Genomic DNA, 12,617 nt, shown 5'->3' with positions numbered 1-12,617 from the left:
AAGATATCTTAATTCAAGGAAGGCAGATAGGTCTAGGATACCTCTGTGAACTGGTAAAGCACATGGCTGGCATCTGCTGATGTCTTGCTCCTGGGCTCCATTGCTTTCAGCCTCTGTTTCCTGTGGTGGTTCCTCACTTGCCATCTGTGGGCCTTCACTTAGCTCCTCTACAACTTTGGATTCTGGCCTGCTTAGCATATCATGAGAAGCACACAGCAATGTCCACTGAGCCCCACATCTCTAAAAGTCCGGGTCTTGCGTCAGCTCTTTCAGCTGTGAAGTAACTGCCCTCCAAGGGTCTGCATCTGCTCTGCTTGTCAACTCTGAACTCTCTCCAAAGGGATTCTTCCTTTAAAGGACTCTAGTAAATGAAGACCCACCTGGAAAGGATGAAGTCACATCTCCATCTAACGAAAAGGTCACAGCCACAATTAGGCATGCCACATCTCTGTGGAGATAATCTAATCAAGAGTTTCCACTCTATAATATTGAATCAGGATGAAAGGAAATGGCTTCCCTCACAAGATAGGATTAAAACATGGCTTTTCTGGAATACTGGCACAAAAGTTAACATGACTAAGTCAATACCTGTTAGTGGGGACTCTTACGGAACCCTGCATTAAGACTGTATTAAGCAGTCCAAGAGGGAGAAGACCAGACTAATCACAGCCAAGAGCTGCTTCTGCAGAGAGAACCAAATAAATATTTGTCAATTGATCAGTTCTTCCATACCACAAATTTGTATTAAGCTATATCAAAATTTTATTAAGTATGCAGAACATCAAATTTCTCAAACATATATTTATAAAAGCATCTTAACATAAGATTTACGGGAAAAAAGTATGGATTTTCAGAGATTCCACTAGTATCACCATCTTTGAATGAAAACAGAGTTGAATGTGTTGGCTGTCACTGCTAGCAAGAATTCCAGCGGTGTTCTTGCTGTGCTGACTTCTGCACATTAATAGCAGCATATGCAGTGAGACCCTCAGCAGGATCTTAGATGCAGTTTATGATAGTGCAATTAATAAAATTGAGATCCTTACATGGTGTTCAGGGTCCTAATAAAATAATTCCTATACCTCTAGCAGTGCCATTATATAATATTATTTTGATATGGCAAACTTGTTCTGTTAGAATTCAAATGTACATTCAAAGGGATACTTTTGACCACTGAAAACCTCTCCTTTTATATTGTCTGCTGAGTCTATGGAAGCTTCCCAGATTCCTCTGAATCTGTATAGTATTTAAGTTTGGTGGGAACATTTCCCTTCCTCTTCAAAGCCAAGTTCTTGCCATTCTACCTTAATAGACTAGTGCATATAAGCAGAGTTTGATTTCTCCTTTCTATTCATTTTATGATCTTCTAGTTTTCACAGGATAGCTCTAGGCGCTATTTTTAATTGTTTTGGAAGGAGTGTAGTGATAGGGGAGGAATGAGAACATTTCACTGTTGCAGTCAAATTTATTGTCCAGAAAACAACATTCTCAGCCAGCCTGATTAAAGAGCCCAGAAGTTGGACTAGCATTGTATCACTTAACCAAAACTGTGTGTCAGAATCTGCAGGAAACTTTTAGAAAGACACGTGCCCAAGCTCTGGGGGTGTAGTCTGGGTACATGTGTTTGGTAAAACATCACTGGAAAAGAATAGCTTCTCTCAGAAAGGCCACAAAGCTCAGGCCTTTTACTGAGAGTAGCTGTATCAGTTTGGAGGGAAGAGACTAGACTATCAGAAGGGACACCTTTGGACTGACTTCTGCTGTGACACAGTGTTATCTAACTTTCCTAGTTGCCAGGGATCCTTAGTCACAGAGTTCTTTTCCCTGCCTCTGAAGCCCTTCTATGATGAAAGTTTTGCCTGTTATTTTTCTCTTTATTAATAAAGATTATTGCTTTAGGAATTCCGCATTTAGAAAAAGGAATTCCAATTTTACTGATCACAAGTACACATTTTATTTCAAAGATGAATGAACTAAGTTATGTATGTTGCAAAGTTACCTTTCATTTTGATTTTTGCTTTCTGAGAATCATGATTCAATCAGGAACCAGAAAGTTAAAGGTCAGTGCTTAAATAAACAAGGAACAAAAGAACTAGTTCTCAATCTCACAGAACTGTTAAAAGGAGATAAAAGGGAACTTCTTTTCTTAAGACAGGTAGTAAGGTCTTCAGTGAATTTCTAGAACCAAAGAGCCCTTCACATCCTTCCTAACCTTCTTAATCTCTCCACTTGAATTGTGGAGACACATGCATTTTGTGTTAGGGCAAAGGTGAAAAGGCAGTGTCATTGCTTTGAGAGCAGATGCTTAAGAGGTTGTCATGCAATTTGCTAAATGCACAAGATAACAAAGTAAAATAAAAACAACTTCAACCATCGTTGCTCTCCAGAAATCTGTCTTCTAAGGAAAGACAGGAAAGCAAATCATTTATAAATGCTGTAAAGAAGCATAAGAGGATCTGTGGTAGCCTAGAAGCAAGACATCTATTTGAAGGGGGTTTCTAGGAAGGCTCTCTGGAGGGGAGGTAATGCTTGAGCCAAGTTTGAAGGAATACTAGAATATAACTAGGCAAAGAAATAAGGCACAGAGATGGTGGAAGCAAGTAGCTACTGCTGTATGATCTTTATACCTAGTAATTGGGCTTTCTCTGTCTATTGTAGCCATCTCAGTTTGTTGTTTCATTTTATAGCTGGTGTCAAATCTGAAAGAAGAAAACACTTTGTTGAAGCAAGAAAAAGAGACCCTCAACCACCTTATTGTGGAGCAGGCTAAGGAGATGACAGGTAAGGTACATGTGGGCCCAGCCTACTACAGGCCAGCCAACCTCACACGAAGTTTTCTAAGTTACAACAATTTTTCATAAGTTACTATTTTACTTAGAGTTTAAATATTTTTAAAAATTGAGGATGTAAACTAACTGGTTGTTATCACTAAATTTACAAAATTTTAAGAGGCAGGAGTTCCAAGTATTTTGGTTGAATTAGTGAACTTGTAGAGCTGATGTGCCTATGTACACATGTGAACTCAAGTTCAGCAATACCGTATGTTATTTTTATCATTTTAACATTTGTTCCCCCTACTATTTATTTATTTTTAATCCATATGTTTTATTCATCTGTCCATAAGGTAGATAAAAGAAGCATCGGACACAAGGTTTTCACAATCACACAGTCACATTGTGAAATTGTCACATTGTATCCTTATACAATCATCTACAAGGAACATATGACTACTGGAACACAGCTCTACATTTTCAGGCAGTTCCCTCTACCCTCTCTGTTATGCCTTAACTAAAAAGGTGATATCTTTTTAATGCGTAAGAATAACCTCCAGAACAACCTCTTGACTCTGTTTGGAATCTCTCAGCCATTGACGCTTTATTTTGTCTCATTTCTCTCTTCCCCTTTTCGGTCGAGAAGATTTTCTCAATCCCTTGGTCCTGAGTCCAGGCTCATTCTAGGATTTCTGTCCCACGTTGCCAGCAAGATCCACACCCCTGGGAGTCATGTCCCACATAGAGAGGGGGAGGGCAGTGAGTTTGCTTGTCATTTTGGCTGGAGAGAGGCCACATCTGAGCAACAAAAGAGGTTCTCTTGGGGATGACTCTTAGGCCTAATTTTAAATAGGCTTAGTCTATCCTTTGCAGGGTTAAGTTTCATATGAACAACCCCAAGATTGAGTGCTCAGCGTATTGCTTTGGTTGTCTGCACTGCTTGTATTCTCTACTTAGGAAGTTGAATTTTCCCCCTTTCTCATCATCTGTTATTTTTTTAAACATTAATTTGTTCTACATGTGTGATTTATCAGTCACACCATGTAAAATTTCTATTCATCTAGGAATAATTCTTGAGCTAATACACATTCTTCTGTATGTCTGTGTATATTCTTTTTTATTTATTGCTGAACTAATGGATGATATTCTCCCAAGATCAACCACCATTTGCTGCCAAACTAAAAAACACTTAAGTTTTTTTAATAGAGAACTAACTAGATGTAGACAATTATTTATATCCTGTTTTTGGGACAGATTAAAATGGAGATAACTTACCAAGGAATCCACCTATATACAAACGTGGTCTTAAGAGATATAGATCTGAACCACAGTCATTGGTGGTGGAAATGGAAGAGACGAGAGGGCTGGAGTGAGGATAGATTATATAAAAAGAAGCAACAGAATTATTATCATTTATAGAAAAATTATTATTTTAGATGTATTCAAAAAAGGAATGATGAGGTATCAAAGTATTGATGGTAACAGCAATAATAATGAGGAAATTGAGAAATTTTTATTGCAAATTAAATGTACCTGTTTATGAGACAGATTAATGAGATCTGTTATTAAAGTGTTAAGTTTTGGCTGTCAACTAAGGCATCAGGAAGGAGGTGTTCTGAAAGCAAATTAAGATCCAAGATTATAGGGAGAATAAGAACTCCAGATCAAAGATTAGAGGGAAAATAAGAAGTGGAGATCAAAGATTAGAGGGAGAACAAGAAAGATCAAAGAAATGAGCCAAAAATACCCATTAAAACTATGATAGTAAAAGAGCTTTCCATGTCTTTCTCTACACTGTGAGACTCCCCTACCTCCCCAAATAAAAGAAATAATGTAGAAGAAAGAAGAAAACATGAAATTAAGTCTTGTAGAATGACCATAAATAATAGATAAGGTGAAAGAGAAATATCTGGGGAAGAAAATAAAGAGGGGAAGGATAAAACAGTCACTGGAGCCATGGAAAGAAGGCTGCTGGGATACAGAATGGTATGAAAGGATCTAGAATAATGAGGCTTTTTTTGCTTTGCTTTTTCTGTTGTCAGAGGCTGAATTCTAATTTCCAGACCATCTCCTAGCTAAATACAAGCCACTGAGAAGGCAACAGAGAAGGCAGAGTGGGATGGGTAAATGGAAAGTCAGGGTTCCCCCAGCACTTGAGCAACAGCACACTAGAGATGGCCAAGCATGTAATCAAGTCACATGACCAAGCCTGAGGATTTATCTGATTATAAATGGAAGCAATAAGACAGCAGGGGAATTTAGGATGCAGAAAAATTGTGAGATAGAAACATGAGGCTGAGGATGAACAGACTCTGTAAAGTCCTACAGTTAATCCTGCAGAGAAATCACCATTCCAACAGAGACTTGAGAAATAATTCTGCTTCTGAAAAAATACACTAATGTGGACAAAGCATTTTATAAATAGCCTGAAACACAGTATTACTGGAATAAGAAAATATAGTTAAATTGTTAAACAATGATTAGTGAAAGTTTATCAAGGATATGCTATAACCAGTGTATGAACTAGTGGTTCCATCGTATAGTGGTCCAAAGTGTAACTTGAATAAGGACAAATCAGGTTCTTCTGATTCCAAATATGTGACTTCTTTAAGCCTCTTCAACCCTCCCTGTGCCTACCTGTCTTGCTTTCAGGGGGCAAAGAGTTCTCTATTTTTCTTGTTTCTTAGAAGTATCAGTCTCAGAGATAATTTTACAGTATAAATGTCCAGAAATGCTCTGAAATATAACTTATACCAGAAAATTAGCAAAATAATTCCCATTTTTGAATGTTTTAGTTTGTTAAAGTTGCTGGAATGTAATATACCAGAAATGGAATGGCTTTTTAAAGGGGAATTTATTAAGTTGCAAGTTTACAGTTTTAAGGCTAAAAAAATGTCCTGACTAAGGCATCCAGGGAAAGATATCTTGGCTCCAGAAAGGCCAGTGGGTCCAGAACTATCTGTCAGCTGGAAAGGCACATGGGTGGCATCTGCTAGGGTCTTTGGCTTCTCATTTCAAACAGCTTCCCCTGGAGTGTTTCCTTCCTTTGTCTCCAAATATCTCTGCCTGTGTCAGCTCTGAAGGTTTTTCAAAAATGGTTCCCTTTTATTAAGGGCTCCAGTAAGCAGCCCCACCTTGAATGGGTAGAAACACATCTACATGGAAACCACCTAATCAAAAGTTTCTACTTACAGTTGGGTAGGTCACATCTCCATGGAAACAACTTCATAAAAAGATCCACTTAACAATATTGAATGCGAATTAAAGAACATGGCTTTTGTGGGGTACACAACAGTTTCAAAAAGCACACCTACTAAGGCCATAGTACATAAAATTCAAGAAATGATAGTTATTATTAATAAATGATTTCATTTTTTTGTCATTGTGTTTTTTCTTTCTCTACATTCACTAAAATATTCTTCATAAATCATAATGATAAGTAAAAAACCCAGATAGAGAAACCAGAAATCAGTGTACACATTTGTACTTTTTGCATTCTATGGAGCCATCTTTGGTATGCATTTCCCTCTTCTTTCTTTCAGAGACTATGGAGAAAAAGCTCATAGAAGAAACTAAGCAACTGGAACTTGACCTTAATGATGAAAGGTTGAGATATCAGAATCTTCTGAATGAGTTCAGTCGCCTAGAAGAACGATATGATGACCTCAAAGAAGAGATGACCCTGATGGTGGTAAATCAGACACTTTTGCTTTCTTGTTTCTAATGAAAAATGTTAAACATATGTAAAAATAGAATAGTAGAGTAAACCCCCATGTATTCCATGTACCCAATTCCAAACTCCAAAATAGTTTATACAGCTCAATCTCCCAGCCCCTATATCCAATGGATTGTTTAAAAGCAGGTCCCATAAATCATATAATTTCATTCATATAAACTTAAGTCAAATGCTTTAAAAACTAGACTGTAGGATAAAGTCAAGTCAGTACATTTGGACTATGTATTGGATTCATCCCTGGGAGTCCTCTCCCACGTCGCCAGGGAGACTTTCACCCCTGGATGTCATATCCCACATAGTGGGGAGGGCAATGATTTCACTTGCAGAGTTGTATTTAGAGAGACTAAGGCCGAATCTGAGCAACAGCAGAGGTCCTCCAGAAGTAACTCTTAGGCATGTCTATAGGTAGTCTTAGTTTCTCTGCTACCTATATAAGCGTCACAAAAGTAAACCTCATGATCGAGGGCATGGCCTATTGATTTGGGTATCCCTAAAGTTTGACACAGTATCGGGGGATTCCCTGATAATAAGGTTTAATAGTTCCATAATCTTTCCCCCTCCCTCAGGGGCCTTTGCCAGTACTTTTTGACTGTCTGCTTATTATACTCTAGGATGTTTCCAGGCATTGCAATAATCTATACAGGATTAAAGGACCTCTTTCTTATTCTGTGCTTTTTGTGTCTCAGTTGTTCAAATGAGCTATACAGATAGGTTGAATTAGATTATGCACTACAGAAAATTTCAGTTCCATATCAAATAAATCTTCCACTGGTCTCAAAGAGTATGTGTGTTTCTAAAATATAAACACTGTCTTCCTCACCCTATGTTCTGAATTACTTCAACCCCAACCTGTTTGGCTTTGTTCTTATCTCTAAATATCAGGTTATCTATATAAAACTCCAGAAATAATAATCACCACTCCAGACTTAATGTGTCTGCTCTAAAAGCTTACAGTCTAGGCCCCTGTTTTCTTATAAACATTTTCTAAAAGTGACCATACCATTGTTGTTTTTTTGTTTCTTGCTTATTTTGTCTCACCAAATGTCCCACATGTTCATTCACATGGTTGCATGCCTCACAACATTGTTCCTTTTTTACTTTGTCTACTTTGTCTCTTATGATGTCTTTACATTTAAACTCTATTTCGTCTGATAGTATAGCTATTCCAGCTTTCTTTTGGTTACAACTTGTGTGGAAAATCTTTTTCTATCCTTTTACTTTCAATCTATTTGTATCCTTGTGTCTAAAATGAGTCTCTTATAAGCAACATATAGCTGAATTATGTTTCTTAATCCATTCTGCCAATCTGTATCTTTTAATTGGTAAGTTTAATCTGTTTTAACATTCAAAGTTATTACTGAAAAGGTGTTTCTTGATTCCATCATCTTATCTTTTTTATTTTATTTCTCAGATCTATATATTCTTTTCCTTCTTTCTCTTCATATTCTTTAAATTATTCTTAGTGGTGCTCTTCAATTCTGTGCCCTCCTCCAGACCTCCCTCTCCTGTCTTTTTTTTTTTCAGCCGGCAGAACTCCTTTTAGAATTTCTTGTAGGGCTGGTCTCTTGTTCACAGATTCGTTCAGGTCTTCTTTGTCTATGAAAACTTGAATCTCTCCCTCAGTTTTAAAGACAATTTGGTTAGGTACAGAATTCTTGGCTTGAACTCTTTTTCTTTCAGGGTCTTGAATATATCATACCATACTGCCTTCTCGCCTCCAGGGTGCTAGTTGAGTAGTCTGAAGTTAGTCTTATTTGATTTCCCTTGTATGTAGTAGATCGTTTCTCTCTTGCCACTTTCAAGATTTTCTGCTTCTCTTCAACATTTGACAGACTGATTAGTATGTACCTTGGGAAAGGCCTATTTGGATTTATTCTGTTTGGAGTTCTTTGAGCGTCTTTGACTTGTGTATTTATGTAAAAAATTTAAATTATACATATTTATATCCTTTATGAGGGTTCAGAAGTTTTCCCCCATTATATCCTCAACTACTCTTCCTAGCCCCTTTATCCCTCTCTTCTCCTTCTGGGACACCAATGATTCTTATATTTGTGTACTTTGTTTTGTCCATGATTTCCTGAGTTCCCATCAATTTTTTCCATCTTTTTTGCCATTTGCCATTTTGATTCTTCGAAATCAAATATCCTGTCCTCTGTATCACTTATTCTTTCTCCTCTCTCTTCAAATCTGGTGTTGTGTGCCTCTAGGATGTTTTTTATTTGGTCACCAAGTCTTTAATCTCTGTGATTTCTGCTGTTTTTCTATTTATTCTTTCAAATTTTGTGTTCTTGATTTCCTTTACGTCATTTGCTATCCCACTTATTTTATTAAGTAGAGTTGTATGAACATCTTTGACTAGTTTTTCCAACATCTGTGTCTCCTCAAATGTTTTAGTTTGGTCATTAGGCAGGGCTCTGTCTGTCTACATTGTGATATGCTTAGTGGTCTTCTGCTGTCTTCTTCACATGTAAATACCTTGATTGATTTACTTTGGAAATTGATTTCTTTCAGTAGTCTAAGGCCTGTGTTTGCAGGATGGTTGTACAGCAGGGAGCAAGGCATGCGGTGGAGCATTCAATACAGTGATTTGTTTTAGGGCAGGTATGGGTGCAGGTTGGGGATGTTACGCTGATGCTTGTAAACATGGGTGCCCAGTGGCCAGAGAGGATGTAGCTGTGCAGGTGCACCTGTCTGGGAGACATAACCCTGGTGTGCGCTTGTCTAAGGCATGGGGTCCTTTGTGCGCATGCATAGAACTGTGGTAGCAGGTCGGCATTACGCCTTCTTGGATTGGGGGCAGGTGTGACCCAGCTGCACAGGTGGGCACTTTCTCAGAACCGGAAAGTGAGGCTGAGGGCTGTACACATGCATGATTCTAGCTGGCCTGGGAGACTTTTAACTGGTTTTGGATGCTGGCTGGTTTCCATTTGGTCACACAGATAAATGTGCTCTGTATAAGCCTGCATGTTTTGAAGAAAAGAGGCAACGCTGTTTTGTGGCTTTGAACTTTTTGAACTTGGAAGATCAGAAAGCTCTCAGAGATGTTTTAAGCTCTCTGGATCTAAAACCCTGTGAATCCAGGCCCTTGAGCCTCCTTACCTCTTCTGCTGAGGGCATCTGAGGAGTGAAGGAAACAAACCCAGCTCTTTTTTATTCCTTCTTCAATTCACAACTTCTTTTCCTACAGGAAGAAAATCACAACAATTACTTTACTTTTCTATTCCTCACAAACTTTGTGTACACTAATTTATTTGATAGGTATATAAAATTGTCACCTGGGCTCCCTGAGTTAATGACCCAGAGATTTCCGGAGAATTCTTAAGACAGTTTTCTTACCTCCCCTGCACTACCCATCCTTCCCTCTGCTAACTCTGGAGATTTAACTTCATGCATAAAAGTGACAGAAATTATAGTCACCTTTGTGAACCCCCTCATTTTTCTTTACCATTTATGCTCAGTTGCAGTGCAGTAAAATGATTATGTGTATCATTAAATATATCTTTGTTGTTTTGTAAGTTTTCTTTGATTGTAGCATGTCAATGCTTGGATGCTGAAGGCACTCTTTAAAAGTTTGAAGTTGGGCACTCACAAGAGTAAAAACCCAAAGAGGACTCTGCTAATAATCACAGCTAATTTTCATTTGGGTATTTGGGTTTGTAGTTGTTCTCCCTATCCTGCCATGCTGGTGCTTCCTTCTCTTTCTTTGAGGAGCACAGACAAAGGTCACCCTCTTGTAAGGATTGGGTCAGAACCCCATGGATGAGATCATTTAGGCATTAATACAGAAAGTCAGTGAGTAGGGATTAGAGCCAAATCAAAGTAGATATTGTTTTAATTATGCCCAGCTTAATTATCTTGCATGAATTATGCCTGGTTTATTTTCCTTGCAGAATGTGCCCAAGCCTGGACACAAGAGAACAGACTCCACCCACAGCAGCAATGAGTCTGAATACACATTTAGCTCTGAAATTGCTGAAACTGAAGACATTCCCTCAAGGACAGAGGTACATTTTAAATACCTATTGCTAAAACTAGAATGTGACCATGCTGTTGTTCACAGGCTACATTCCCATTGTAGAGCAGACCCCAGTTACCCATAAATAAAACATTGGTTCTCAATCACTTATTCTTCGTGAGTGACTTGTGGGTGCTTCATTAGCTGTACATCCATACACTTATTTCATATATTTTTTTGTCAGGACACATTTTAACTTTTAATGTAGTTTTGATGGTCAAATTTTCCCTTTTGTATTCACTTCTACACTTTAATATATTCTGTGTAAAAAAATTATAGCCTCAGGCGGGCCATGGTGGCTCAGCAGGCAGAGTTCTTACCTGCCATGCCTGAGATATGGGTTTGATTCCCGGTGCCTGCCCATGCAAAAAAATGTATATATATAGCCTCATTGTATATCTTGACAAAAATTATAACCTTTCAGGAATTTATTTCAGACTGAAGTAAATTACCAAAAAAAAAAAAGAAAGAAAGAAGGAAATGTAATGTAAGCCCTTTTGTGCTTGAATAGCATAAATACCAATGCACAAAGTTTAGCAAAACTGCTGCCTCTGTTTTGTACCAGTTTTTAACCAATGTAATTTTCTTCCACAAGAATCCCTGGAAAATAGTTGAGAAATCTGTTTTCATGTTTTGTGATAGGTAATATGACTTACCTATAATAATAATATACAGCAAAATAACTTATTGCTGTAACTCCAAATCTACAGTAACTTTTTTTTTTTACCAATTTCACCACTTTAATGTGTACAATTCAGTGATACTAATTACATTAATAATATTGTATTACCGTTATCTAGTACCAAACTTTTAGTTCTTCTTTATGTTCAACCAGTGTCTTTTTTATATCCTCTGTCAACTTGTTGATTTGATTTTTGTTGAGATTTTTCATGTCTATTTGAACATCCTGAATTGTTTCAACTTCTGTATCTCATTTGAAGTGTTGGTTTACTGTGGAGCTTGATTGAGCATAAGCCCTTGCTACTAGTTAAGTCTGTTTTCTTTCCCTCAAGGAACTAGCCTGCCATGCCCTTGGGGGACAGGTGCCAGCCTCTGCAGCTTGGGAGACTTACAGTCTTTTGTGGGATCTCAGCCGTTCCACTTGGTCCAGACTGATATACACTGTGTGTCTGATTACTGATGTCCTCCCAATGGTTCTGTACCATTCTTGGCTGTTTACTAGCTGCTCTGGAGGATGAGCTAAATTCCACACCTCACTATGCCACCATGTTGCCCTGCCTGCCTCTATAGTGACTTTGAATTCGATTGTTCTCAAACAAATTCTCAGATCTTTTCAAGTATGCTATTAGTTTCAGTCTGGGTAATTCAGGAACAGCTTTTCTATTTTTATATCATATTCTGAGAAAATGCCCAAGTGAGAAATAGACTGCTTCTGCAGAACAGCTGAGGAAATAGAATGACTCTTTCCTTTCTTGTCTTAGTTTTAGCAATGAAGAGTTTCTGCCATCTCATTCTGTTCATTTTGTAGAAAAATATTTTCTCTAAAACACTAATTTTTCTGTTAAATGAGACGTCACAGCTGCTATTTTTATCTCTATGTATGATGATGACAATTTATTGAAAACTGATAAATGAAGATGTCTTAGTCACTATGACATGGTCCTAGCTGTTGAGGTTAACAGGACTAAACTTTGGAGGAAAACAACTAAGAGAGCAACACTAGGGTGACTGGATACATTAAAATGCCAATGTAGCATATGAAAATCCAAGTTTATAAAATAGAGGAATTAATAGCTGATTATTTTCATTGGAAAATAATTATTGAAACTTTTATATTAAAATTTCAGCATCACAGAATTACTGTTAGGAGCATCGATGATACTTCACTTTTCACCCCAAGAAGGCATTTGGTCATTTGCGTCCTTGACAGATGGTCTTCTAACCTCTGCCTGAATGTTTGCTGAACTATCCAGTTGGCAAGTTCATTATGTTTCTGGGCAATTGAAATTGTTAGCAAGTTTTTTCGTTTTTTTTAGATGACGATATCCTTATAGCAACCATGAATTGTCCCCAGTTTTGCCTTGCCTTGAATGAATTAGCTTTACTTTCTTTATGATTACCTTCTTATAATTGA

At 37.6% G+C, this 12,617-nt stretch overlaps 1 protein-coding gene across 12 annotated transcripts in view; it reads left to right on the top strand.

Annotated features, from left to right (window-relative positions):
- Window positions 1-12,617, top strand: part of MYO5A (myosin VA) — a 278,306-nt gene that overhangs the window by 215,414 nt on the left and 50,275 nt on the right. For all 12 annotated transcript variants that reach the window (XM_077127928.1, XM_077127929.1, XM_077127922.1 and 9 more), the window contains 3 exons: window positions 2,688-2,781; window positions 6,314-6,462; window positions 10,398-10,511. In XM_077127928.1, the coding sequence (XP_076984043.1) occupies window positions 2,688-2,781; window positions 6,314-6,462; window positions 10,398-10,511 (357 nt within the window). The remainder of the gene's footprint in view (window positions 1-2,687; window positions 2,782-6,313; window positions 6,463-10,397; window positions 10,512-12,617) is intronic.

The sequence above is a fragment of the Tamandua tetradactyla genome, chromosome 14 (genome assembly GCF_023851605.1).
Source record: "Tamandua tetradactyla isolate mTamTet1 chromosome 14, mTamTet1.pri, whole genome shotgun sequence".
Taxonomy (NCBI): domain Eukaryota; kingdom Metazoa; phylum Chordata; class Mammalia; order Pilosa; family Myrmecophagidae; genus Tamandua; species Tamandua tetradactyla.
The sequence above is the reverse complement of the archived record's forward strand: the minus strand, read 5'-3'. Positions and strand labels throughout refer to the sequence as shown.